At 59.0% G+C, this 26,255-nt stretch overlaps 4 protein-coding genes and 1 long non-coding RNA gene across 5 annotated transcripts; all 5 read right to left on the bottom strand.

Annotated features, from left to right (window-relative positions):
* Positions 1-399: 399 nt before the first annotated feature.
* Positions 400-4,422, bottom strand: LOC129736003 (maestro heat-like repeat-containing protein family member 6). Its single transcript, XM_055709439.1, has 9 exons — positions 4,298-4,422; positions 3,996-4,110; positions 3,605-3,742; positions 2,849-3,025; positions 2,237-2,392; positions 1,659-1,760; positions 1,219-1,321; positions 936-989; positions 400-680 (listed from the first exon to the last, which is right to left on the bottom strand). Exons 1-9 carry the CDS (start codon positions 4,417-4,419, stop codon positions 592-594), a joined length of 1,056 nt encoding a protein of 351 aa, XP_055565414.1. The 5' UTR covers positions 4,420-4,422; the 3' UTR covers positions 400-591.
* Positions 4,423-4,453: 31 nt separating this feature from the next.
* Positions 4,454-8,671, bottom strand: LOC129736080 (maestro heat-like repeat-containing protein family member 7). Its single transcript, XM_055710295.1, has 11 exons — positions 8,483-8,671; positions 8,022-8,101; positions 7,645-7,765; positions 7,435-7,521; positions 6,748-6,852; positions 6,277-6,460; positions 5,884-5,993; positions 5,471-5,620; positions 5,115-5,269; positions 4,841-4,988; positions 4,454-4,702 (listed from the first exon to the last, which is right to left on the bottom strand). Exons 1-11 carry the CDS (start codon positions 8,669-8,671, stop codon positions 4,454-4,456), a joined length of 1,578 nt encoding a protein of 525 aa, XP_055566270.1.
* A 520-nt stretch (positions 8,672-9,191) lies between these two features.
* LOC129736056 (uncharacterized) lies at positions 9,192-10,591 on the bottom strand. The gene is made up of 3 exons (XR_008732220.1): positions 10,309-10,591; positions 9,853-9,974; positions 9,192-9,480 (listed from the first exon to the last, which is right to left on the bottom strand). It is a non-coding gene; the product is annotated as an uncharacterized LOC129736056 (long non-coding RNA).
* An 8,430-nt stretch (positions 10,592-19,021) lies between these two features.
* Positions 19,022-23,042, bottom strand: LOC129736012 (maestro heat-like repeat-containing protein family member 6). The gene is made up of 9 exons (XM_055709513.1): positions 22,920-23,042; positions 22,618-22,732; positions 22,227-22,364; positions 21,471-21,647; positions 20,859-21,014; positions 20,281-20,382; positions 19,841-19,943; positions 19,558-19,611; positions 19,022-19,302 (listed from the first exon to the last, which is right to left on the bottom strand). Exons 1-9 carry the CDS (start codon positions 23,039-23,041, stop codon positions 19,214-19,216), a joined length of 1,056 nt encoding a protein of 351 aa, XP_055565488.1. The 5' UTR covers position 23,042; the 3' UTR covers positions 19,022-19,213.
* Positions 23,043-23,075: 33 nt separating this feature from the next.
* Positions 23,076-24,605, bottom strand: LOC129736079 (uncharacterized). Its single transcript, XM_055710286.1, has 5 exons — positions 24,506-24,605; positions 24,093-24,242; positions 23,737-23,891; positions 23,463-23,610; positions 23,076-23,324 (listed from the first exon to the last, which is right to left on the bottom strand). The coding sequence occupies exons 2-5, from the start codon at positions 24,177-24,179 to the stop codon at positions 23,076-23,078; spliced, it is 639 nt and encodes a 212-aa protein (XP_055566261.1). The 5' UTR covers positions 24,180-24,242; positions 24,506-24,605.
* Positions 24,606-26,255: the final 1,650 nt, after the last annotated feature.

The following is a 26,255-nucleotide window of genomic DNA, read 5'->3' as shown; positions in this document are numbered from 1 at the left end:
TCTCGTGACGCGCTGGGCAGCAGTGGCTGCAGGGCAGGTGGGGACAAGCGGCACGGGCAGGAGGCAGAGCTGCCCATCCTGCTGGGGACATGGAGGGGCCTGTGCTGCTGGAGCCAGAGCATCGGCGGCTTGGTAGCCCCTGGGCTCGGCCACGTCAGCCCCAGGCAGTGCAGGCTGCTCAGACAGTGGGTGGCAGAAAAAGTCATTTATTCCGGCAGCGTGGCCCTGGAGAGGGGATGGAAGGCATTGCTTTCAAGTTCTGCTTCGGCTCCACCTTGGGCTTCTCCCCTCTGCTTCACAGCCCAGTGGAGCAGCTGGCACTTTATGGCAAAGGCAAAGCATGAGGGCACGTCTTTGCCCTGGACCACTGGAAAGAGCAGTTGTCCCGCCGCTCTCCAGAGGACGCCAGCTCCTCTGGGGCTGAGGTGTCTTCTTCCCTGTTAGCCTTCAGGAAGAGAAGCCTGCAGAGCATCCTCGGGCTGGGGCTGCTGCTTCGTCTCTGCCTGAGCAGAGCCCTCGCTGGGGGTCGAGTGCCACCTCCCCCATGTCCTTGGCAGCCATAAGCGCAGTAATCACAGGTTAAACCACCCCTTACAGCCTTCGTCGTCCAAGGATGAGGAATGTCTGAGTTGCCAGGGAGGAGACCAGGGGGCTGGTGTCTTTCATTGCGCCTTTAAGGACTGTGGGGACAAAGCAGCAGAGGTGAGGTGACAGCCCTGTGTCCCCTCCAGGCAGGGCACACTGCCCCCTGTGATTGCCAGGGCCAGGAGGCAGCCAGGGGACAGGTGGCTCGGCTGGAAGCTGCTTCTCAGGAATAGCCCCCTGCAGAAACACCCCGTCCCCCCTAGGCACGCTGGGAGCAGATCCCCCCTTGCCCAGGTTGCGGGGGGGAGCTCCATGCTAGCTCCTTCCTCCTCCCCACTGCCCTCGCTCACCATGTCGGATGTACTCCAGGTACCACTGCTCACGCACGCACCGCCCAACGAGCCCTGGAGCAACACAGTGTGTCAAGGATGCTGCTGCCGCTCAGAGACCCTTGCAGCCAGCCCACCTGGCTGCACGGTCCCCCCGGGAGGGCTGACCCCGGAGTGCAGCATCAGGGAGGGGATGGATGAGCCTCCTGCCAGCCCCACCTGTGCAGGCAGGGGCAGGAGGGGGTGAAGGGGTGCCCCATAGGTCCTGTGCTGGGACACAGGGACCCTGGGAGTCATGGCTCACCGATGAACCTGACAGCCTCCCATCGCAGGGGCTCCTGCGAGCTGTGCAGGTAATGCAGGCTCTGGTGCAGGTAGGCCATGGCCCTGCTCCTCTTCTTGGCCAGCTGGAGAGAGGAGAAGGGTGCAGGGTCGGCGCAGAGCTGCCCCCGCGTTTGGCCATCCCTCCACCCAGGGCCATCCCCCTTCCCCCCAGCAGGACATCCCCAGCTCCCCACTGTGTGGCACCGGGGTTCAGAGGGAGCATCAGGCTCCCGGGGATGCAGGGGTGCCATCCTAGTGGCAGGGTCCCCTTGGGGACCCCAGGGGCAAAGGCAATGCGGAGCAGAGCCTGCTCCAGGAGGGTGTGTGCAGCCAAGGGGGCACAGCCCTCCACCCCCCCCCGCAGGGCACAGGGCAGGGCTTGCCCGGGGAAGATCCCAGGGGTGTTGGGGCTCTGCTTACCAGGCACTCGCTGATCCTCCATGCCTGCCCTGTCTCAGCCATGTGCACCAGCTGCCTCCACTTCAGGAACAGGCCAGCACTGCAGAGGGCTTCCTGGGAGGCCTGGTGAGCAACAGAGATGCCACCACCATCATCGAGGGCGCAGGACCCTGTGTCCTCCCTCTTGGCGGGGCTCAGAACCTCTACTACCCCATGCCAGCAAGACGCTCCAGCTGGGAATTGGTGCTGTCACCATGTTCAGCACCCCGGGGAAGAGAAGGACAATCACCCTCTCTGACTGGAAGGCCGTCAGGGCTTCAGTGCTTTGGCCCTGGGGGCCCCAGGCTGTTGTGGAGCTGTAGCTCAGTCTCTGGGGCTGCAGGACCCATGCCAGGGGCTGTGCGGAGGGAGCTGGGTGGGAAAGGGACCCACCTCCCCGTCCACCTGGGCAGCAGCAGGAAAAGGGCAGCAGTGGGCAGGGAGGGGGGCTCTGCCTGGCCCTAGGGACTCAGCAAGCTAGACCACCCAGTGGCACACATTTGAAGGGTCCAGTGTCAGCATTGCCGGGCCCAAAGGACCGGTCAGGCTAAGAATCCCACCTTGGCCACACTTTTGTTCTGATCGTGCAGGTGCAAGAGCAGTGGCAGCAGGCTGCTCCACACCTTCTTCTTCATCTTCTTCTTTTCAGCGCCCACCACGAGCCACATCACGCTTTGGAAGAGGTGGATGGATTGCTCCCGCACAGTGTCCAAATGCTGGGGAAGGAGGGGAGGAGGACCTCAGCCCCAAGCGCAAGCCCATGGCAAGCGAGGGGCTGACGTGGAGGTGAACTTCCCCCAGATGGCTGCAGGCAGCCCTGCTCCATAAGGGAGTGCATGAGCCGTGGCATGCAGAATGTCTGTGCAGAGGGGCTGGGGGCCGGAGAGGGAGACCCTGTGGAGGACTGGGGGATGCTGCCAGGGCAGGGTGCACATTGGTGTTGCTCAGCACACCGGCTGCTGTCCTGCCACCCCCGTCCGCCCTGCGGCAAGGAGGCCGAGCCAGGGTGAGTCCACGCTGGGGGGTTGGGGTGCAGCACGGAGTCACCGAGGGCAGCGACAGTGCCTGGGGGCTGCAGGGCAAAGCATCCTCCTGCAGAGCATGGGGGCTGCAGTGGGAGACGCGAGCGAGGTGCTCAATGAGGGGAGCATGGGGCTCTCCGCCAGCCTTACATTGTCAAAGAGTGGCTGGAGCTTGTCAGCCAGCGCCGGGGCAATGAGGCTGGGCTTCTTCCCCGCCGGAAGCTGGAGCATGTTGTCAAGCACGGAGAGGGCCACGGCGCTGCCGTCGCTGTCATCAGCCTGCAGCCGCTCCATGACGTACGGCAGCAGGACAAGGGTTTTCCTTGCCTGTGTGAGACACGCCACCTCATTTTTGTGAAGCAGCAAGTGACCGCAGGGCTGAAAACCCTCCCCGTGAGCACTGGCCTCCCCGCTGGCTTCTCAGCAGGCAGCATGGGTTAGGAGGGCAAGCGCCTGGCAGACAGGGCTCCCTGGCACGGCCATGGGAAGAGCAGGGTGTGCAGGGGGAGGACAGACAGCTCTGGCTCCTTGCCAGACCCTCGGCTGCCCCCTTTTGCAGCAGACCCCCTGAGCAGCCTGGTGGGTGACCAGCGCTGCTTGGAAAGCTGCGCGAGCTGCCAGCAGGCCCTGCGTTTCATCCCAGGGCTCATCACCCCACGGCCACGCTCTGCAGACCCCACACTCGGGCACGTGGCTCTGCTGCCATCATCCCTGCTGGGACGTGCTGTTCCCCTCGGCACTGCTGCCTCTCCCCTTGCCATGGGGCAGTGGGCCAGGGACGCGGGAGAGCTGGCTGCAGCTGGCTCAGCTCCCCATGCCCAGAAAAGCCCAAGCCGCCACGTTACCTACCACCCACAGCTCTGCCATGGGCTGTTGTCCTGGCTGCCCCAGCTGCCCCCTACTCACTGTGTCAGGCCTCTCGGTGAGCCTGAGGATGGCCCTGAGCACCAGGGTGGGCATCCCCAGGCACTGGCTCTGCAGATACGTGGGGAAGATTGCCAGGGCACAGTCCAGCTCTTCACTGAGGCCAATGCAGCCCACCATCTGAAACACACGCAACGGGAGCTGGAGAGGTGCAGCGCTGGCTCCAGCCGTCAGCTCAGGCAGGGCAAGGCCAAGCCTGAATGGAGGCAGCAGGGACTGCGGAGAGCCCCCGTGCCCCACACCACACTGGTTGCTCGCCTTGCTCCTCCGTGGTACCAGCCAGAGCCCACCTGCTGCCCCAGCTGCTGCTGCAGCAGCGGGCATGGGAGAACTGAGCATCGGAGGGAGCTTGGAGCAGTGCCATCAGGCTCACCTCAACAAAGAAGACCATGGCGACCATCTCCCAGGAGGGGTTCTCCACATAGAGGAGCTCTGCCAGATGGCGGAAGATGGTGGAGCGCAGGGATCTTGGGGTCTTCATCATCTCCCTGGAAGGGGGAAGGAAGCACTGTCAGGCCTGAGCCAGGCGGGCACATCTCTGGGGTTCGCACCAGTGTGGTCATCACTGGACTGCAGCACTTTCTCCAAGCAGTGGGGACCCCCTGCCATCAGCCCCAAGGGAGGGGGTGGGGTGGGGTGCACAGTCCCCCAGGAGTGTGGAGAAGGGGCTCTCACCTGGCCACGATGCGCACTCCCATGAGGTGGGTCTGGGCACTGAGCAGCATGTCCCAGCCACCCTGCGCCTCGATGGCCAGCATGTGGCTCTCAAGGCCCATCCTGCAGAGCAGCACCGTCATGGCCTGCACCACAGACCTGCACGAGGAGAAATGCTCAGCTCCCACCGGGACCCCTGGCTTGGCTCCAGGTGGCTGGCAGGGACGAGCGGACAGGGATGGCGCACCTGATAGGAGCAATCAGACCCTGTTGGTGGCCCGTCCAGAAGCTTAGCACCTCCTCTGGCGTCAGCTCTGTGGTGAATGACACTTGGAAAAGCAGTGCCAGGAAAAGCCGGGGGAAAATGGCTTCCGTGTCCCGTGGGCAGCTGGACTGCAGGAGGATCTTGCTTATGGTCCTGGCTGCCTGCAGAAGACACCAGACACGGACATCTCCCTGACCCCTGGGGAGGCCAAAGCTTGGGGCGGGCATGGAAGGGAAGGGGTGGCCCCAGAGAGCTGAGAGCAGCCCTGGAGGTCAGTGAGGCCTCATCCAGCAACTCACAGCCAGGGAGAGGATGCGCGGGTTGTCCTTGGTAGAGGCGGAGGTCTTGTGCAGCGACTGGTTCATCATCACGTTGATGAGCTCCTGCAGCACCTTCTTCGCAGCCTGGGGCTCAAAGAGCATCACCGTCCACATGGTCATGGCGACACTGTGGAGAACCAGGGCTCTGTCAGTGGGGACACCCAGGAGTAAGGCCGGCCTGAAGTCCCTTGGGAGGGTCTTGGGGCCCCTCTGCCAGTGTGAGAGCAGCCCTAAAGTCTGGTGAGCCCCGTACTAGGTGCATGTTGGGGAGCACTGCAGCAGGCCGGCCACCACCTCGCTGGGGTGTTTGTCTGCCAGCACGCGCAGGGCCCTGTCCAGGCTGTTGACGGCTACCAGCGTCCTGATGGAGGGCAGGTTTGTGTAGATGGCGCGCACGATCTTCAAGACCTGGAGAGGAGACACAGGAGGGAGTGGGGATGTCAGTCGGGTGAGCGCGGCTGTTTCCCCAGCTCCCACTGGGAGCTGCTTCTGTTCCCGTTGTGGTATGCCAGCTGGAGATGGTGTCAGCGCTGGCCAGGTGCAGAGCCGGGGGAGGAACGGTGCCCCGGGGGGCTGGAGCATCAGCTGTGCCACCCCTGGGCGACTCACCTGCCCCGGCTGGAAGGCAGGGCCCAGCACAAGGACATCCACCATGTGGGCAGCCACGCGGATGCTGTAGGTGCTTGGGTCTCTCATGTTCTTGATGGCTAGGAGGATGATGTCTGCCCGGTCAGAGGGACGGAGGTATTTCGTGAACTTCTGCGGCATGAAGGAGAGGAAGGGAGATTTGTCACCTAGAGCATCCCCCAGAGCATCTTGGCTGTGCAGGGAGTGGGACGCAGAGCCAGGCTGCACTGGGCAGATGGACGGTGGGGGTCAGGGTGCCATGGGGAACCAGAGCTCACTGGAGGCCTTTGCCTCGCCCCTGCTCAGGATCGGCACAAGCCCCCGCTATCGCCATGCATCGGGTGTCCCTTCGCTCATGCTGATCCCGCCAGCCAGGAGCTGAAGGCCCTTCTTACCAAGAAGATTTCTCTGATACTGCTGGTTTGCAAAAGCTGCTGGGGCTGCCTCACTTGCCAGACCTCCTGGTGCTCCAGCTGCCCTCTGTCATGCGGCCAGCGCTGCCTGCCTGGGGAGGAGAAATCCCGGGGTGCTGAGAGAGAGGGTGCAGAGCTGGAGGTGCAGTCTGAGTGCTGGGCAGAAAAGGCACTGGCAAAGGACTGGGACGCCCTGACAGGTCTGTGGAGCAGATACGCAGGGAGGGTCCAGGGCTATTGTGAGCAGGGCTGAAAGGAAATGGCTCTTCAGACTGCAGGCAGGCAGGCAGGTTGTATGCGGCTTTCTCTGGCCAAGGAGGGTGGCCACTGGCTGCCCAAGCTGGGGGGGACCAAGCCCGACACAGCCTCTCTTACTTCTCTGCTGCAGGATGAAGGTGTGCAGGTGATGGAGAGCGACTGCAGCCTCGTGGCGGGTCCTCTCATGCTTGCAGGTGCAGCAGAGAATGAGGTGCCCCACCAGCAGCCCCAGTATGGCAAACTGATGACTCTTGGAGCACTGGTGTCTGAGGACTATAGTTTGTGCAAAGCAGGAGCAGACCTGGGGGAAGAGAGGCAGTGCAGGCACAAGGTGAGGCCGGTCACAAGGTGAGCCCCAGCTGCTCCCAGAGCAGCCGGGCACCAGGCCGGAGCAGGGAAGCCAAGTTCCTGCCTGTGCCTGCGGCAGCCCTGCCAGGCCCTGGGAGAGAGCGTGGACAGGGCAGGGACAGGGCAAAGACTCCTGCTCCCAGCCTCCTGTTGACTGGGTGCCCAACTTCCCCAGGAGGTGCCAGGGCTCCGGGCTGCAGGGACAGGGCAGTGGGACTGCCCAGACCAGGAGCTCGGTACCTGTGGCATGGAGCAGGTGGTGGTGAAGTGGATCAGCGTGGCAATCCGCGCCATGGCCCTCTCCTGCACTGCTTCCCTCTGGGACTTGGTGAAGGGCAGCAGGACCTGGGAGGAGAAAAGCTGCTGGTGTGCCAGGGAGGTGGCATGGCGCAGCACGGCAGAGGCAGGCTTGCTCCGGGGCAATGCCTGGGATGGGGCATGTGTCCTTCTTGCCTCTCGCAGCAACCTGCTGCGGCCAGGCAGGTCGCCGCATCCCACTCCTGCTGCTGCCTCTGCTGCCTTCCACTCCTTCCCCCTCAAACAACGTCCCTCCACCCCCCACCCAGGGACCCCAAGGCTCTGTGGTGACCAGCTCCCTGGGGAAGGGTGGTGGGGGCTCTGGGATATGTGCCGTGGTAAAGCTGGAGGGGGAAAGCCCCAGGGCTGGGCTCCCCTTGCCAAGCCAGACAGGCAGGTCTGTCTGGGCGGGAGTGTTGGGCAGGATGGGCAGCAAGCACGGCTGCAGAGGTGGGGTGAGCTGTGGCAGGAGAAGGGGCTCTGGCAGCAGCCAGGAGGCAAGGGGCTAGTGGGAGGGGCATGGCGGGGAAGGAGGGACATTGCCTGCCCCATTCCTTGCACCAGGCGCTGGGTGGGTCACCGCTGGAGCCGGGGGTCACTGCCCATAGGGACCCTGTGCCAAGGCCAGACCTGCAAGATGTTCTGCAGCTCCAGGATGCCAAGCGTGCCAGCACTGCATACCAGCGCCTGCAGCATGCTGTCCATCACGGCCATGGTCTGCGAGGGAGACAGAGTCTTGGGGGCAGCCCTGGAAGCCAGGGAGGGACGGCCATGGCCCTGCGGTGCCCAGGAAGGGACCCTGGGGCAGGGGATCTCCCCGTGGTTCACCCTGTGGCATACCTTGGAGTAGAGGGAAGCCTCGGGGTCCTGGGTGTCCTCCTGTGGGTGCTGGTAGAAGATGCTGCAGAAGCAGGCTTGGAGGAGGCTGCTTGTCTTCTCCTCCAGAAGCAGTCCCACTCTGCTGCAGGGACAAAGGGGTGCTCTTGGGGCCCAGCCAGGGAGAGGCAGACTCTGGGGCTGGAGACCTGGCTCGGCTCCCACGCCGCAGGGGTCATGTCAAGCCCCACGCTACTGACACTCAAGTTGAGGGGGAAAACCCTGTACCGCCCCCTGCCCCTCCCTCTCAGACCCAGCACTGGGGATGCCCCCCATATGGGACGAGTGCTGTCGGGGCCACCTGGCACCGAGGAGGCCAAGCTGGGGGCCGGGGCAGGTACCTCATGGAGGTGATGGCCAACATGGCTTGCTGCCGCACCGTGGTGCCCAGGTCGTCAGTGGGCTCCTGTTGCAGCAGCACCTGGGGAGCACAGCAGGGTGAGTCACGTCAGGATGGGGCAGTCTCCTTCACCCAGCAAGAGCCTGCGGGGCTGGCAGAGCCCCGGCTGCCCCCATCCTGGCACCCCCTCCCAACCCAGCACTCAGTGGTCCCAGGCCCCGTGGTGGCAAGTTCTGTGCCCATCACGGAGCCACAGGCTGGCCAAGGGACCTGCAAACATCATTGGGTCCAACCGCCAGCTCCAGTCGGGCCACGCCAGTGGCTTTAGAACATCTCCAAGGAGAGAAACCTGGAGCAGCGCTCCTTCGCACCCCCCTACCCGGCCAAGCCCTCTCCTGCCCCTGGGCCACTGCCCACTGCCCCTGGGCCTGCCTCTTGAGGCCTGACTGCTTGTCCCCTCACCTGGATGGTGTCCACCACCTCGCACTGAAAGTCGTTAAGCTCGTCCCACACGCTGGAGTCCATGCTGGCGGCGCCGCAGACAGTGCAGATGGAGGCCAGAAACTTCAGCTTCTGGTCTGCTTGCTGCCAGCCGAGGAGGGGACAGAGGGACAGACAGCGCTGATGTCTAGCTATGCATTCGATCCCCATTATCACATTGTAGTCAACACGAAGTGATTCACTTCTGCTCGGGAAGTTAGGGTCGCCATACGCCTGTAACTTTGTCCTAATGACAAGTGCCCTTGAAGGAGAACTCCAAGCCTGATAAGGGGAACACCTCACCCCAGGAGGTGCCAACAGCCCGTTACTTGCAACAAAGGCAAGAAGCCAGCGGAACGAGACTCTAACTAGGGGCAAGGTAAAGGCAGCGGGGGGGGGGGGGGGGGGGGGACACACACGCAACCACCGACTCCATTCAGGACTAAAGGACTCACCCTCACCCCTCCCTCAGACATGCAGTAAATGAAAAACACACTGTAACTTGAAATCAAAGCGAGAGATATATAGACCAACGGAAAGCTACCGCGCGTACTAATTACCAATAGCATCTTTTAGGCAGAGTTTGGAAAATACGTATGTATAACTAGACTGCATAAATGTTAATCTTGTTCTTCTGAGCTTTGGGCTTGCTTCGTAGAGCATCATCACCTAAGCCCCAGCTTTGCGCGAATCTGTAATAAAGAAATGCCTGGCCTCTGTGCGTCGGCTGGCTCTTGCCCAACGGGCGAAGGCGCACACTTTTTGGATAACAGTGTCAGTGGGGAGAGATAGCTGGGAGGGGGCATAGCCCCTGGCACCTTGTGAGCAGGGCATGTGGGCAGAAAGACTGGCCGGGAGGTAGGGGCACAGCCTCGTAGAAGTGGCCACGCATACCTTTGGTCTGATCCTGAGGAAGCCTCGGATGATGTCCAGGGTATTCTCTTCCTCCATGGGCGCAGCCAAGTCAGAGTGGCAGGAATCTGGCGGGCACAGAGCAGGCAGGGCTGGGGTCAGGCCGTGGGGAAAGCGCGAGCCCTCTGCCCAGCTCCTGGGGATGTCCCCAGCCCCAGCTCAAGGCTGGGACACTGGTGTCCCCTGCACACCCCAGGGGTGAGGGTGCGATGCTGGAGGGCAGCACCAGGAGGGGGGCCCGGTGTGCCTGGGTGAAGGATGCACTGGTACCAGGGGCAGGGAGGGTCCCTGCCGCAGGGATGCTGTGGCAGGGCCGGGTCTTTGGCTGCTGCCCCATGGGAGCCTGGCTGCCAGCCTGGCCGGGGGCTGCGAGTCTGGGGCAGGGCAGGGCAGGGTGAGCAGCGTGGGCAGCCCCCTGCCCACGATGCCCTCACACTCACGCGCATGCAGCAGCGGGAACGTGCACAGATTGTTGGGCTTCAGCCGTGATCTGGGAGCTGGGGCAGCTCTGTCCTTCTCCTGCCAGGACTACCTGGGATGGCTGGCGGGTATCCTCGACATCCTGCGGCAGGGAGAGAGGAAAGGGGTGAAGGGAAGCCTGCACCACCCGGGGCTGCCCTGCCAGGGGCGGTGGGGCAGAAGTAGCTCTGTTCAGGGGGCTCCTTGCCACCAGCCTGTCCCAGCACCTTCCTCCCAGACACTGTGGGGGCAGCACTGGGTGACACGGCACGTCACAAAGTGCCCCACTGTGACCCTTCCTGATGCCCCAGGGCCCCACTGACCGCTCCTTGCCCCAGGGGGTTGGGACTGACTCCCTCTTCCTCCTTCTCCCTCTATGGGGCTGGGGTTCATCTAGACTGGGGGCATGCCACTTGTCGTAGGGACCCCTCTGTCACCTCGCTCCTGGGGCCGCACCCGCTTGTGGCCAGGCTGAGCTGGGGCTCAGCCCCCACACCGTCAGGCACGCCGAGGCTCTTCTCTCTTCCACCTGGGGCTCGGGACAAGGCCTGCGCGGCTCCCCTTGCTCCAAGGCTGGTGGGCACACAGGGACGACAGACGCCCTCCCGTGCGCTCAGCCGCAGCCGCACAGACTGGCACTGGTGGGGTCACTCGGGTTACCCTGGTCACTGTTGCCATGGTGCAGGGCACTGTTCCATCATCCCTTGGCTGGAAGCCGGGCGGGGGCGGGGGGAGTCCCCCTGCTCCTCACCCCAGCCCCACTGGGCCCAGCCCAGGCCTGCTGGGCCAACCTGGCGAGGCGAGCTTTAAAGCGAAGGATGCAGGGGGAGGGCTGCAGTGCGGCAATGCTCGTGCCATCACCTGCGCCTGGGGCCTAGGCCAGGCCAAGCAGAGCAGCGATATGTGTTCCTTAGCTGCCTCCCGAGATGAGTCCCAGAAGGCCAACCGCCTCCAGGCCGTGCATGGCGGCGGTGGATCCTCTTGCACCCCTCCCGGGAAACCTGTGTGCTCGATCGCCTCTCTGCAGTGCCCATACACCCACACACGCGGCACAGGGAATCACCAGGAAGAATGAAAGATCTGTGTGCGGTCGCAGGGCCATGATCTCATTGCGGTTACGGAGACATGGCGGGATAGCCTCCACGGCTGGGATGCTGTCGTGGGTGGCTGTGTACTTTTTAGAAAAGAGGCCAGCAGGGAGAGGTGGTGGAGTTGCTCTTTGTGTGAGGGAGCAACGGGAAGGTCTCGAGCTCTCCCTTGGGGTGGGTGCAGGACGAGTCAAGAGGTTACGGGTAAAGATGAAGGGGCCCGCCAACACGCGGGATGCCGTTGTAGGTGTTTGCTACGGGCCACCTGATGAGGGAGGGGAAGCCAGTGAGGCCTTCTACAGACAATGGCAGGCAGCCTCACGATGCCAGGCCCTGGTTCTCACGGGGGACTTCAGCCTCCCTGATACCTGCTGGAAAGACAACCCAGCTAGGCTCACACAGTCCAGGAGGTTCCTGCAGAGCACCGACGGTAACTTTTTGACACAGGTGGTGGAGGAGCCAACGAGGCAAGGTGTGCTCTTAGAGCCTGTCTTTGCAAGCAGAGGGCTGGTTGGGGATGTGAAAGTTGAAGGCAGCCTTGGCCGCAATGACCATGAGATGGCGGAGTTCAGGGTCCTGTGCTGAGGAAGCGAGCCGACAAGTAGGATTGCCGCCCTGGCCTTCAGGAGAGCTAACGCTGGCTTCTTCAAGGACCTCCTTGGAGGAATGCCATGGGTGAGGGCTCCAGAAGGTACTCGCCAGTTCAAGAGAGACAAGGAAGTACTGGAGAGGGGCCAGCAGAGGGCTACAAAGATGGTGAGGGGACTGGAGCATCTCCCTTAGGAGGACAGGCTGAGGGGGCTGGGCCTGTTCAGCCTGCAGGAGAGAAGACTCAGGGGGGATCTGTCACATCCCAGCTATGAGGAGGGAGAGAGCGACTCAGACTCGCAAATGCCCTTGGTGTGGGTTGCGCTGAGGTAACACCCAAGGTCCGTACCTAAACATCAACTTTAATGGAACAAACACCCAGTAAACATTGACCCTTTCACAATTATATCCAACCAAGCTATGTGGCTTTAGGAGAAGCTGGGGTAGGCCTTGTATTACTTTAGGAGAAAAAGCTGAGGCGGCAGGGGCGCGCCATCGGGCAAGACAGCTAGAGAGAGAGGGAGATCACCACTCCTGGATCCAGCGCCGGAGCTGCCAGCAGGGCTGTTGGACAAAGAGTCCCAGAGGCTTCTACGTGTGCCTAGTTGGGAGCCCCAGTCCCTGGGCTCCTGGAGCCTTCTCTCGCCCCAGCTGCAGGAGTGGCTGAGGCCAGGCGGCCAGGGGAAGGGCCACCAGCCCCCGTGCCTGGCCAGGCAGCCAGGGGAAGGGTCACCGTCACCCATGACTGGCCAGATAGCGGCATTTCTCGAGCTAGCTCAATGGCATCAGTCAACGAAAACCAGCCTTGGGAGAGAGACACATTTGTTCTTGCTGGAATGAAGCCATGGGAACAAAAAGAGAAACTTTAAATACGGAGTAGTCTCCAAAGCTTTTGGCCTTGTAGATGAACAGAATTGCTATGTTGCTGTGTCTGCAATAGAAAAAAGAGCTAAGAGTGGAAAATCACTGAGCATAGTTACACACCGATACGTGAGCCCGCTGTAAATGTTTAAAAGGCTTGCTTGATTTTAACAAAGTGTCTTTGGTCTGCTCTCAGAGTCCGTGCGTCAATAAATCACAAATGGCGCCCAATGCAAGGCCCGCAATCAAGCAGGTTTTGCTCCGGTGCCGTAGCTCAGCCGAACTACAGGACTGCATGCTGAAAGGAAGCCTATCAAGCGCGCTCAATTACCTGTCGCAAGACGAATGTAAGCAGCTGAGAACTATGGGGACTGCTTTAACAAAGGAACAGAGAACTGTTTTACAAGCTTTTACTAGCATTCTTAAGAAGTATGGGAAGAAAATAGATAAGGAAGAATTAAAACGCATCCTTCTATGGCATCAAAAGCCAACACATCTGTTAATACCACTAACATTTAAACTCCTGAGATCTGGGATAAAATAGGCGTCCATCTATGGGACTGTGCTACAAAAAATGATAAGGTAGCAGCAACTTTGTTGAGCCCTTGGTGAATTATTTTTTAGACTTTAAAAGGTCATGTTTGCTCACAATCAAATGAAGCAGAAACAGCTTCTTTGGCTCCTTCACTGCCACCCTCTTTAGCAGACCTTGCCATAAGACCAAAATCTAAACCTGACGCTACTGCTCTTGTGGCTCTGCCGCCTGATACTCTCAATGATGACACAGATAATCCTTTTGACCCAGAGCTTACTGATCTGGAAAAAGAGCCTGATTTGTACCCTCCAGACCCTCACGATAAATGGGCAGCTGTAAAAGGGGAAGCAAGGCGAGCGTGGGATACAGATGTGCTGCGCGCTTTCCCTTTGGTGTACGTGCCAGATCAAGATCCACAACGGGAAGCTCTCTCGTATGCTCTAATTAAAGATATCAGGAGAACAGTTACGGACCATGGACTAGGGGCTCCTTATAGAACTCTATTAAATGAGTGTCTCTCTGATACTCATGTGTTTACCCTTAATGGTTTTACAACGTTGTTTCACTTGATAATGACGGACATGCAATACACTATGTGGGAGTCAAAAATGAGGCAGCTTGCAGGCGTCCAAGCTACTGAGAACTCAGTGTTGGGGGCGCATGATCCGTTGTGAGCGGTTAATGTAGATGTATTATTAGGGCAAGCTGATCATAGCACCAACACTGCGCAAGCTAGGATTTGCCAGGCAGGTTTGCAGCAAGTAAAACAACTGGCACTCCATGCTTTGAAAACTGTTCCTGAAGCAGGTAAAGAGAGGGAGCCTTTTGTCAGAATTAAACAAGAAGCAAATGAACCATTTATGAAATTTTTGGACAGACTTAATGAGGCTTTGGAAAAGCAGATTGATAATGAGAAAGCATGTGAATATATTTTTAAACAACTTGCTATTGAAAATGCCAACCCTCACTGTCAGAAAGTATTACGACCTTTAAAGAATCCTAGGATTGGTGATATGTTGAATGCTTGTATGAATATTGGGTCTAGACAGCATGATTTGTCTCTGATTGCAGAAGCATTTGCAGCACTGTCAGTTAAGCCAGAGCAATGCTTTTCGGTGGTCAGTACGGCCATCTACGAAAGAACTGTCCAAAAGCAAAAGTAAGTAATAAAGGGGGTCCATCTGGAATGTGTCCACGCTGTTGTAAAGGGCGCCATTATGCCAATCAATGTCAATCCAAATTTGACCGGGACGGCCAGTCTTTGACCTTACCAGGAAACCCCAAGCAGAGCCCCATGAGGGGTTGCACTAAGACAACAAATTACCCCTCCGAATGCTGCCCCCACCCCCGCCGAGCTGCAGCAATCTGTGCGCCAGTACAAGCGGCAGCACCAGTATAGGGATGACATCTTGATAGCTGCAGAATCAAAACAGACAGCCCAAGAAGTGAGATGGCAAGTGGTCCAAGCAGTCTTCACAGGGGACTCAAAATTGCAGAAGAAAAAATACAAGAAACAGCACCTTGGTATTTAGGTTGGAAAATATCAGAACAAAACATTCAACCTCAACATATCACCTTGCAAACAGAAATAAGGACTCTGAATGATTTACAAAAACTGTTAGGAACCATAAACTGGGTTCATCCTCTCTTAGGGATATCTACTGAAGGGATCTTAGGATATCTTAGGGATATCCTTAAACTATTGGAAGGAGATCCAGACTTGACATCCCCTTGAACATTTACCCCTTCTGCAAAAACTGCTCTTGATAAAAGCGGTTGTAAAATTAGCAGGTCAAGTCACTCACAGGCGAAAAATGGACTATCCTATTAGCCTTTTCATTTTTGATTCAACTTTTCAACCCTATGGTCTCTTAGCACAGTGGGTTCCGCAAGATTTCTTTGATTATTCTGGAATGGATATTTTTAACACATAATTTTGGAAAAACAGTTACCACAGCTATTGAAGTGATAGCTATGGTAATTCAGAAAGGAAGAAAGCATTTATTAACTTTAGACGGTGTTGAACCTAATATTATCTATTTGCCTCTTGATACAAAACAGCTAACGTTTTAACTCACCATTCTTTTGTTTTTCAGTGTGCTCTAGCAGATTTTACAGGACAGATAAGTATTCATTTCCCAGGACACAAAATTATACAATCCCTGCACTTTTTCTCTTTTACCTGCTTCACAATTAGCTATCACGCCAATAGTTGATACCCCTGCAGTATTCACTGATGGATCTGGCAAAACAGGCCGAGCAGCGATAGTTTGGAGAGATGGTGAAGGAAACTGGAAAAGCAACATACGTATTGTCACAGGATTGCCTCACATAGTAGAACTCGCTGCAGTAGTCCGTGTTTTCAAATTATGGACTACCCCAATAAATGTTATCAGATTCTGCCCACATGGCAGGCCTTGTTTCTAGGCTAGAACGCTCCTTTTTGAAGGAAATCTCACACGAATCCTTATTTGCTCTTCTCTGGGAGCTCAAGCGGCTCCCAGATCGATGGGCACATCCATATTTTATACAACACATACGCTCACATACCTCCTTACCCAGTCCCATAAGTGAGGGGAACACACAAGCAGACAGGCTTGCAGGTATCATGCAGGTCTTACCTGACAGTTTTGCACAGGCCCATTTATCTCATGAGTTTTATCATCAAAATGCAAAAGCACTGCAACGCACGTTTCAACTGACTCTGGACCAAGCAAGGCAAATTATACAGTCGTGTCCCGATTGTCAACAAGTTTTGCCTGCACTGTCGATCTAAACTAATCGTCGAGGTGTTTCGTCACTTGAAATGTGGCAGACAGACGTTACTCATACAGCCCAGTTTGGCAAGTACAAATATGTACATGTCTCTATTGACACTTTTTCATCTTGTATTTATGCATCAGTACGCTCAGGTGAAAAAGCAAAAGATGTTTGCAGACATTTTATTATGGCCTTCGCCACCCTGTTCGGAAACCTATAAAAACAGATAATGGCCCAGGCTATATAGCGCATAAGACAGACATCTTTTCAACAATTCAGCATATTACAGGCATTCCACATTCTCCCACAGGCCAATCCATTATCGAATGCACACGTAGCACTCTTAAAACTACGTTGCAAAAAAAAATAAAAGGGGGAGTCTAAGGTTAACCCCACAAGAGCGTATAACTAAAGCTTGTTATGTTTTGAATTTTTTAAATCGTTGGATGGAGGATGGACCTCCTATACACCACCATTTTGGCTTACACAATGCTTCAAAATCTAATGAGAAAGCACAAGTTATAGTAAAAAATTTGCAGACAAATCAATGGGAAGGTCCTTTTCCATTAATAACTTGGGGTAGAGGGTATGCTTAGGTTTCCACAGGTTCTGGCCCAAGATGGGTACCAGCTCAATGGATCAAGCCATCATTATCTCAGTCATTGCCATCACCTGTGCCATGACGTCAGCTGCATCAATATGGATCCCACCTCAACCCAAACCCAACATCTGGGTAACCTTGGCCAGTTGCACTGGACAGGACACACTATGTCTGTCAACTGCTTCTTTGGAAAACCCTTTTACAACCTGTCTGGCTGGACAACCTGTTGATGATTGGCCCGTCCCCTCAGATAAACGGATCATAATTCAGGGATTTGGTGATGTGGTTAATAATTGGGATGGTTGGGTTCCATATTTAACATATGGTGGGATCGACCACAGGAACTGGACTTACTAGGATCTGTAAAAATGGATTATTGTGTATACTTTAACTACACAGGCAAAGTTAATATAAAAACAATTCAATTGTTAAATGCTTCCATACCTGCATATAGAAATGCTAGCACTTGGTGTAATTATACTTCTCCTAAAGTATCAAAGTCTAGCAATTGTCCACTTAAACTGTCCACAGGATTATTTCTAATCTGTGAAGATCGCGCATGGCCTGGCATTCCCTCCCATGTGAAAGGAGGACCATGGAGCATTGGAAGGTTAACTTTGTTAACACCCAATACATCCATGATTATGACTCATAAGTTACACTGCCACAAACGCGCTACACATACCTTTAAAACGGATTGTAAAGGTAATATGGAATTTTGGAGCCCTGGTGGCAGCATCTATATTTGCTCCAGGAGTAGGAACAGCGCAAGCACTAACCAGCTTGAATAAGCTTGGCTGTTGGCTTGCAAAACAAACTAATGCATCTTCATTAGCCCTGGGTGGACTATTGTTAGACATTGATGCAATAAGACATGCTACGCTACAGAATAGAGCTGCAATAGATTTTTTGTTAGCGCAAGGTCATGATTGTCAGGATTTTGATGGACTTTGATCTGTCTGATCATTCTGAATCTATTCACGAAAGTATAGAAAATTTGCAAGGAGTACAGAAACTACAACAAAGTGATGCTTTTAACATTTTTGGAAATATTTTTAGTAGATTAGGTTTAACTGCATGGATAAAAAGTTTATTACAAATAGGCATAAGATGCTTATTCATTTTGATATGTATTCTGATCTGTATTCCATGTATGTTAAAATGTGTGCAAACTCTAATAGATAGAGCATTGAAGCAAGCCTTTTTTATATATAAAGAAGACGGAGATGTGGGTATTTCTCAAGCTCGCTCGATGGTGTCAGTGAGCAAAAACCAGCCTTGGGAGAGAGACATGGTTATGCTTGTTGGAAGGAAGCCATGGAACCAAGGAGAGAAACTTTAAAATACGGAGTAGGCTGCAAAGCTTGTGGCCGTGTGGATAAAGGGAGTTGCTAAGTTGCTGTGCTTGCAATAGAAAAAAGAGCTAAGAGTGGAAAATTACTAAAGCACAGTTATACGCTGATACGTCAACCCGCTATAAAGATATAAAAGGTTTGCTTGATTTTATTAAGTGTCTTCGAGTGTCTTCAAGGTGTCTTTGATCTGCTCTTGGAGTCTGTCCATCAATAAGCTACAGCCAGGCAGCCAGGGGAAGGGCCACCAGCCCCCGTGCCTGTCACTGCCTCCGGCACCTTCCCTCAGGGCGCTGCCTGGGCTCTGGGCACCGCACCTGGGCCTCGGCCCGACGGGATCTTATCTACGGGACAAGGGGCAACGGGCACAAACGGCCACACAGGGAGCTCCTTCCCTTCCGAGCAGGAGGAGATGGGCTTTGCTGTGGGGGTGTCACGGCCTGGGGTGGGCTGCCCCGGGGCTGGGCAGTCTCTGGAGGCTCTCAAACCCCGCCTGGCCGTGACCCTGAGTGGCCGGCTCCTCTGGGAGCTGCTTTTGCAGGGCCTTGGGCTGGATGGCCTCCAGAGGTCCCTGCCAGCCCGGACCAGTCTGATTCTGCCGCTCTGTGCGGAGGCGCGGGGCCGACCCGCGGTGCTGAGGGGCGGTGGGGCCGCAGGGGCAGCGGGGTCGGGAAGGCGGTGGCGTGGGCTCTGAGGGGCCGGTGTGCGGGACAGCCGGGAGCGGGCAGCCCGGCGGGCAGCGGGAGCGCCCTTCGGCCGGCCTCTGTGCCGCCACAGGCTCACCGCCCCGGCCATAGGTGGCCAAAGACTGTTGCCGTGCATGCCCGGGGCATCGTGGAGGGGCTGCTGGCTGCCCGCAGGTGGTCTCCCCTTTGGAGACTGGTCAAAGGCTTGGGCTTTGTTTGTTGGGCTTTGTTGATGGCTCAACAGAGGGCTTGGTTTTGCAGTGTGCCCTCTTACTGCTGCTCTCGTGACGCGCTGGGCAGCAGTGGCTGCAGGGCAGGTGGGGACAAGCGGCACGGGCAGGAGGCAGAGCTGCCCATCCTGCTGGGGACATGGAGGGGCCTGTGCTGCTGGAGCCAGAGCATCGGCGGCTTGGTAGCCCCTGGGCTCGGCCACGTCAGCCCCAGGCAGTGCAGGCTGCTCAGACAGTGGGTGGCAGAAAAAGTCATTTATTCCGGCAGCGTGGCCCTGGAGAGGGGATGGAAGGCATTGCTTTCAAGTTCTGCTTCGGCTCCACCTTGGGCTTCTCCCCTCTGCTTCACAGCCCAGTGGAGCAGCTGGCACTTTATGGCAAAGGCAAAGCATGAGGGCACGTCTTTGCCCTGGACCACTGGAAAGAGCAGTTGTCCCGCCGCTCTCCAGAGGACGCCAGCTCCTCTGGGGCTGAGGTGTCTTCTTCCCTGTTAGCCTTCAGGAAGAGAAGCCTGCAGAGCATCCTCGGGCTGGGGCTGCTGCTTCGTCTCTGCCTGAGCAGAGCCCTCGCTGGGGGTCGAGTGCCACCTCCCCCATGTCCTTGGCAGCCATAAGCGCAGTAATCACAGGTTAAACCACCCCTTACAGCCTTCGTCGTCCAAGGATGAGGAATGTCTGAGTTGCCAGGGAGGAGACCAGGGGGCTGGTGTCTTTCATTGCGCCTTTAAGGACTGTGGGGACAAAGCAGCAGAGGTGAGGTGACAGCCCTGTGTCCCCTCCAGGCAGGGCACACTGCCCCCTGTGATTGCCAGGGCCAGGAGGCAGCCAGGGGACAGGTGGCTCGGCTGGAAGCTGCTTCTCAGGAATAGCCCCCTGCAGAAACACCCCGTCCCCCCTAGGCACGCTGGGAGCAGATCCCCCCTTGCCCAGGTTGCGGGGGGGAGCTCCGTGCTAGCTCCTTCCTCCTCCCCACTGCCCTCGCTCACCATGTCGGATGTACTCCAGGTACCACTGCTCACGCACGCACCGCCCAACGAGCCCTGGAGCAACACAGTGTGTCAAGGATGCTGCTGCCGCTCAGAGACCCTTGCAGCCAGCCCACCTGGCTGCACGGTCCCCCCGGGAGGGCTGACCCCGGAGTGCAGCATCAGGGAGGGGATGGATGAGCCTCCTGCCAGCCCCACCTGTGCAGGCAGGGGCAGGAGGGGGTGAAGGGGTGCCCCATACGTCCTGTGCTGGGACACAGGGACCCTGGGAGTCATGGCTCACCGATGAACCTGACAGCCTCCCATCGCAGGGGCTCCTGCGAGCTGTGCAGGTAATGCAGGCTCTGGTGCAGGTAGGCCATGGCCCTGCTCCTCTTCTTGGCCAGCTGGAGAGAGGAGAAGGGTGCAGGGTCGGCGCAGAGCTGCCCCCGCGTTTGGCCATCCCTCCACCCAGGGCCATCCCCCTTCCCCCCAGCAGGACATCCCCAGCTCCCCACTGTGTGGCACCGGGGTTCAGAGGGAGCATCAGGCTCCCGGGGATGCAGGGGTGCCATCCTAGTGGCAGGGTCCCCTTGGGGACCCCAGGGGCAAAGGCAATGCGGAGCAGAGCCTGCTCCAGGAGGGTGTGTGCAGCCAAGGGGGCACAGCCCTCCACCCCCCCCCGCAGAGCACAGGGCAGGGCTTGCCCGGGGAAGATCCCAGGGGTGTTGGGGCTCTGCTTACCAGGCACTCGCTGATCCTCCATGCCTGCCCTGTCTCAGCCATGTGCACCAGCTGCCTCCACTTCAGGAACAGGCCAGCACTGCAGAGGGCTTCCTGGGAGGCCTGGTGAGCAACAGAGATGCCACCACCATCATCGAGGGCGCAGGACCCTGTGTCCTCCCTCTTGGCGGGGCTCAGAACCTCTACTACCCCATGCCAGCAAGACGCTCCAGCTGGGAATTGGTGCTGTCACCATGTTCAGCACCCCGGGGAAGAGAAGGACAATCACCCTCTCTGACTGGAAGGCCGTCAGGGCTTCAGTGCTTTGGCCCTGGGGGCCCCAGGCTGTTGTGGAGCTGTAGCTCAGTCTCTGGGGCTGCAGGACCCATGCCAGGGGCTGTGCGGAGGGAGCTGGGTGGGAAAGGGACCCACCTCCCCGTCCACCTGGGCAGCAGCAGGAAAAGGGCAGCAGTGGGCAGGGAGGGGGGCTCTGCCTGGCCCTAGGGACTCAGCAAGCTAGACCACCCAGTGGCACACATTTGAAGGGTCCAGTGTCAGCATTGCCGGGCCCAAAGGACCGGTCAGGCTAAGAATCCCACCTTGGCCACACTTTTGTTCTGATCGTGCAGGTGCAAGAGCAGTGGCAGCAGGCTGCTCCACACCTTCTTCTTCATCTTCTTCTTTTCAGCGCCCACCACGAGCCACATCACGCTTTGGAAGAGGTGGATGGATTGCTCCCGCACAGTGTCCAAATGCTGGGGAAGGAGGGGAGGAGGACCTCAGCCCCAAGCGCAAGCCCATGGCAAGCGAGGGGCTGACGTGGAGGTGAACTTCCCCCAGATGGCTGCAGGCAGCCCTGCTCCATAAGGGAGTGCATGAGCCGTGGCATGCAGAATGTCTGTGCAGAGGGGCTGGGGGCCGGAGAGGGAGACCCTGTGGAGGACTGGGGGATGCTGCCAGGGCAGGGTGCACATTGGTGTTGCTCAGCACACCGGCTGCTGTCCTGCCACCCCCGTCCGCCCTGCGGCAAGGAGGCCGAGCCAGGGTGAGTCCACGCTGGGGGGTTGGGGTGCAGCACGGAGTCACCGAGGGCAGCGACAGTGCCTGGGGGCTGCAGGGCAAAGCATCCTCCTGCAGAGCATGGGGGCTGCAGTGGGAGACGCGAGCGAGGTGCTGAATGAGGGGAGCATGGGGCTCTCCGCCAGCCTTACATTGTCAAAGAGTGGCTGGAGCTTGTCAGCCAGCGCCGGGGCAATGAGGCTGGGCTTCTTCCCCGCCGGAAGCTGGAGCATGTTGTCAAGCACGGAGAGGGCCACGGCGCTGCCGTCGCTGTCATCAGCCTGCAGCCGCTCCATGACGTACGGCAGCAGGACAAGGGTTTTCCTTGCCTGTGTGAGACACGCCACCTCATTTTTGTGAAGCAGCAAGTGACCGCAGGGCTGAAAACCCTCCCCATGAGCACTGGCCTCCCCGCTGGCTTCTCAGCAGGCAGCATGGGTTAGGAGGGCAAGCGCCTGGCAGACAGGGCTCCCTGGCACGGCCATGGGAAGAGCAGGGTGTGCAGGGGGAGGACAGACAGCTCTGGCTCCTTGCCAGACCCTCGGCTGCCCCCTTTTGCAGCAGACCCCCTGAGCAGCCTGGTGGGTGACCAGCGCTGCTTGGAAAGCTGCGCGAGCTGCCAGCAGGCCCTGCGTTTCATCCCAGGGCTCATCACCCCACGGCCACGCTCTGCAGACCCCACACTCGGGCACGTGGCTCTGCTGCCATCATCCCTGCTGGGACGTGCTGTTCCCCTCGGCACTGCTGCCTCTCCCCTTGCCATGGGGCAGTGGGCCAGGGACGCGGGAGAGCTGGCTGCAGCTGGCTCAGCTCCCCATGCCCAGAAAAGCCCAAGCCACCGCGTTACCTACCACCCACAGCTCTGCCATGGGCTGTTGTCCTGGCTGCCCCAGCTGCCCCCTACTCACTGTGTCAGGCCTCTCGGTGAGCCTGAGGATGGCCCTGAGCACCAGGGTGGGCATCCCCAGGCACTGGCTCTGCAGATACGTGGGGAAGATTGCCAGGGCACAGTCCAGCTCTTCACTGAGGCCAATGCAGCCCACCATCTGAAACACACGCAACGGGAGCTGGAGAGGTGCAGCGCTGGCTCCAGCCGTCAGCTCAGGCAGGGCAAGGCCAAGCCTGAATGGAGGCAGCAGGGACTGCGGAGAGCCCCCGTGCCCCACACCACACTGGTTGCTCGCCTTGCTCCTCCGTGGTACCAGCCAGAGCCCACCTGCTGCCCCAGCTGCTGCTGCAGCAGCGGGCATGGGAGAACTGAGCATCGGAGGGAGCTTGGAGCAGTGCCATCAGGCTCACCTCAACAAAGAAGACCATGGCGACCATCTCCCAGGAGGGGTTCTCCACATAGAGGAGCTCTGCCAGATGGCGGAAGATGGTGGAGCGCAGGGATCTTGGGGTCTTCATCATCTCCCTGGAAGGGGGAAGGAAGCACTGTCAGGCCTGAGCCAGGCGGGCACATCTCTGGGGTTCGCACCAGTGTGGTCATCACTGGACTGCAGCACTTTCTCCAAGCAGTGGGGACCCCCTGCCATCAGCCCCAAGGGAGGGGGTGGGGTGGGGTGCACAGTCCCCCAGGAGTGTGGAGAAGGGGCTCTCACCTGGCCACGATGCGCACTCCCATGAGGTGGGTCTGGGCACTGAGCAGCATGTCCCAGCCACCCTGCGCCTCGATGGCCAGCATGTGGCTCTCAAGGCCCATCCTGCAGAGCAGCACCGTCATGGCCTGCACCACAGACCTGCACGAGGAGAAATGCTCAGCTCCCACCGGGACCCCTGGCTTGGCTCCAGGTGGCTGGCAGGGACGAGCGGACAGGGATGGCGCACCTGATAGGAGCAATCAGACCCTGTTGGTGGCCCTTCCAGAAGATTTGCACCTCCTTTGGCGCCAGCTCTGTGGTGAATGACACTTGGAAAAGCAGTGCCAGGAAAAGCCGGGGGAAAATGGCTTCCGTGTCCCGTGGGCAGCTGGACTGCAGGAGGATCTTGCTTATGGTCCTGGCTGCCTGCAGAAGACACCAGACACGGACATCTCCCTGACCCCTGGGGAGGCCAAAGCTTGGGGCGGGCATGGAAGGGAAGGGGTGGCCCCAGAGAGCTGAGAGCAGCCCTGGAGGTCAGTGAGGCCTCATCCAGCAACTCACAGCCAGGGAGAGGATGCGCGGGTTGTCCTTGGTAGAGGCGGAGGTCTTGTGCAGCGACTGGTTCATCATCACGTTGATGAGCTCCTGCAGCACCTTCTTCGCAGCCTGGGGCTCAAAGAGCATCACCGTCCACATGGTCATGGCGACACTGTGGAGAACCAGGGCTCTGTCAGTGGGGACACCCAGGAGTAAGGCCGGCCTGAAGTCCCTTGGGAGGGTCTTGGGGCCCCTCTGCCAGTGTGAGAGCAGCCCTAAAGTCTGGTGAGCCCCGTACTAGGTGCATGTTGGGGAGCACTGCAGCAGGCCGGCCACCACCTCGCTGGGGTGTTTGTCTGCCAGCACGCGCAGGGCCCTGTCCAGGCTGTTGACGGCTACCAGCGTCCTGATGGAGGGCAGGTTTGTGTAGATGGCGCGCACGATCTTCAAGACCTGGAGAGGAGACACAGGAGGGAGTGGGGATGTCAGTCGGGTGAGCGCGGCTGTTTCCCCAGCTCCCACTGGGAGCTGCTTCTGTTCCCGTTGTGGTATGCCAGCTGGAGATGGTGTCAGCGCTGGCCAGGTGCAGAGCCGGGGGAGGAACGGTGCCCCGGGGGGCTGGAGCATCAGCTGTGCCACCCCTGGGCGACTCACCTGCCCCGGCTGGAAGGCAGGGCCCAGCACAAGGACATCCACCATGTGGGCAGCCACGCGGATGCTGTAGGTGCTTGGGTCTCTCATGTTCTTGATGGCTAGGAGGATGATGTCTGCCCGGTCAGAGGGACGGAGGTATTTCGTGAACTTCTGCGGCATGAAGGAGAGGAAGGGAGATTTGTCACCTAGAGCATCCCCCAGAGCATCTTGGCTGTGCAGGGAGTGGGACGCAGAGCCAGGCTGCACTGGGCAGATGGACGGTGGGGGTCAGGGTGCCATGGGGAACCAGAGCTCACTGGAGGCCTTTGCCTCGCCCCTGCTCAGGATCGGCGCAAGCCCCCGCTATCGCCATGCATCGGGTGTCCCTTCGCTCATGCTGATCCCGCCAGCCAGGAGCTGAAGGCCCTTCTTACCGAGAAGATTTCTCTGGCACTGCTGGTTTGCAAAAGCTGCTGGGGCTGCCTCGCTTGCCAGACCTCCTGGTGCTCCAGCTGCCCTCTGTCACGCGGCCAGCGCTGCCTGCCTGGGGAGGAGAAAACCCGGGGTGCTGAGAGAGAGGGTGCAGAGCTGGAGGTGCAGTCTGAGTGCTGGGCAGAAAAGGCACTGGCAAAGGACTGGGACGCCCTGACAGGTCTGTGGAGCAGATACGCAGGGAGGGTCCAGGGCTACTGTGAGCAGGGCTGAGAGGAAATGGCTCTTCAGACTGCAGGCAGGCAGGCAGGTTGTATGCGGCTTTCTCTGGCCAAGGAGGGTGGCCACTGGCTGCCCATGCTGGGGGGGACCAAGCCCGACACGGCCTCTCTTACTTCTCTGCTGCAGGATGAAGGTGTGCAGGTGATGGAGAGCGACTGCAGCCTCGTGGCGGGTCCTCTCATGCTTGCAGGTGCAGCAGAGAATGAGGTGCCCCACCAGCAGCCCCAGTATGGCAAACTGATGACTCTTGGAGCACTGGTGTCTGAGGACTATAGTTTGTGCAAAGCAGGAGCAGACCTGGGGGAAGAGAGGCAGTGCAGGCACAAGGTGAGGCCGGTCACAAGGTGAGCCCCAGCTGCTCCCAGAGCAGCCGGGCACCAGGCCGGAGCAGGGAAGCCAAGTTCCTGCCTGTGCCTGCGGCAGCCCTGCCCGGCCCTGCCCTGGGAGAAAGCGTGGACAGGGCAGGGACAGGGCAAAGACTCCTGCTCCCAGCCTCCTGCTGACTGGGTGCCCAACTTCCCCAGGAGGTGCCAGGGCTCCGGGCTGCAGGGACAGGGCAGTGGGACTGCCCAGACCAGGAGCTCGGTACCTGTGGCATGGAGCAGGTGGTGGTGAATTTGATCAGCGTGGCAATCCGCGCCACGGCCCTCTCCTGCACTGCTTCCCTCTGGGACTTGGTGAAGGGCAGCAGGACCTGGGAGGAGAAAAGCTGCTGGTGTGCCAGGGAGGTGGCATGGCGCAGCACGGCAGAGGCAGGCTTGCTCCGGGGCAATGCCTGGGGTGGGGCATGTGTCCTTCTTGCCTCTCGCAGCAACCTGCTGCGGCCAGGCAGGTCGCCGCATCCCACTCCTGCTGCTGCCTCTGCTGCCTTCCACTCCTTCCCCCTCAAACAACGTCCCTCCACCCCCCACCCAGGGACCCCAAGGCTCTGTGGTGACCAGCTCCCTGGGGAAGGGTGGTGGGGGCTCTGGGATATGTGCCGTGGTAAAGCTGGAGGGGGAAAGCCCCAGGGCTGGGCTCCCCTTGCCAAGCCAGACAGGCAGGTCTGTCTGGGCGGGAGTGTTGGGCAGGATGGGCAGCAAGCACGGCTGCAGAGGTGGGGTGAGCTGTGGCAGGAGAAGGGGCTCTGGCAGCAGCCAGGAGGCAAGGGGCTAGTGGGAGGGGCATGGCGGGGAAGGAGGGACATTGCCTGCCCCATTCCTTGCACCAGGCGCTGGGTGGGTCACCGCTGGAGCCGGGGGTCACTGCCCATAGGGACCCTGTGCCAAGGCCAGACCTGCAAGATGTTCTGCAGCTCCAGGATGCCAAGCGTGCCAGCACTGCATACCAGCGCCTGCAGCATGCTGTCCATCACGGCCATGGTCTGCGAGGGAGACAGAGTCTTGGGGGCAGCCCTGGAAGCCAGGGAGGGACGGCCATGGCCCTGCGGTGCCCAGGAAGGGACCCTGGGGCAGGGGATCTCCCCGTGGT

This window comes from Falco cherrug, chromosome 4 (assembly GCF_023634085.1).
Source record: "Falco cherrug isolate bFalChe1 chromosome 4, bFalChe1.pri, whole genome shotgun sequence".
In the NCBI taxonomy this organism is placed as follows: Eukaryota; Metazoa; Chordata; class Aves; order Falconiformes; family Falconidae; genus Falco; species Falco cherrug.
The sequence above is the reverse complement of the archived record's forward strand: the minus strand, read 5'-3'. Positions and strand labels throughout refer to the sequence as shown.

Coding starts and splice junctions, on each gene's coding strand:
- LOC129736003 (XM_055709439.1), bottom strand. CDS start 4,419: ATGACGGTGCTGCTCTGCAGGATGGGCCTTGAGAGCCACATGCTGGCC. Junction 2,393..2,848: donor TCCAGCCACTCTTTGACAAT/GTAAGGCTGGCG, acceptor CTCCTTCCCCAG/CATTTGGACACTGTGCGGGA. Junction 1,761..2,236: donor AGAACAAAAGTGTGGCCAAG/GTGGGATTCTTA, acceptor GTTGCTCACCAG/GCCTCCCAGGAAGCCCTCTG.
- LOC129736080 (XM_055710295.1), bottom strand. CDS start 8,671: ATGGGGATCGAATGCATAGCTAGACATCAGCGCTGTCTGTCCCTCTGT. Junction 6,853..7,434: donor AGCTGCAGAACATCTTGCAG/GTCTGGCCTTGG, acceptor TTCTCCTCCCAG/GTCCTGCTGCCCTTCACCAA. Junction 6,461..6,747: donor CCACCTGCTCCATGCCACAG/GTACCGAGCTCC, acceptor CTCTTCCCCCAG/GTCTGCTCCTGCTTTGCACA.
- LOC129736012 (XM_055709513.1), bottom strand. CDS start 23,041: ATGACGGTGCTGCTCTGCAGGATGGGCCTTGAGAGCCACATGCTGGCC. Junction 22,365..22,617: donor CCATGGTCTTCTTTGTTGAG/GTGAGCCTGATG, acceptor CGTGTGTTTCAG/ATGGTGGGCTGCATTGGCCT. Junction 19,944..20,280: donor GGAGGATCAGCGAGTGCCTG/GTAAGCAGAGCC, acceptor TCCTCTCTCCAG/CTGGCCAAGAAGAGGAGCAG.
- LOC129736079 (XM_055710286.1), bottom strand. CDS start 24,179: ATGAGAGACCCAAGCACCTACAGCATCCGCGTGGCTGCCCACATGGTG. Junction 23,892..24,092: donor CTGCCTTCCAGCCGGGGCAG/GTGAGTCGCCCA, acceptor TCTCCTCTCCAG/GTCTTGAAGATCGTGCGCGC. Junction 23,611..23,736: donor TGCTCCCCAACATGCACCTA/GTACGGGGCTCA, acceptor GGTTCTCCACAG/TGTCGCCATGACCATGTGGA.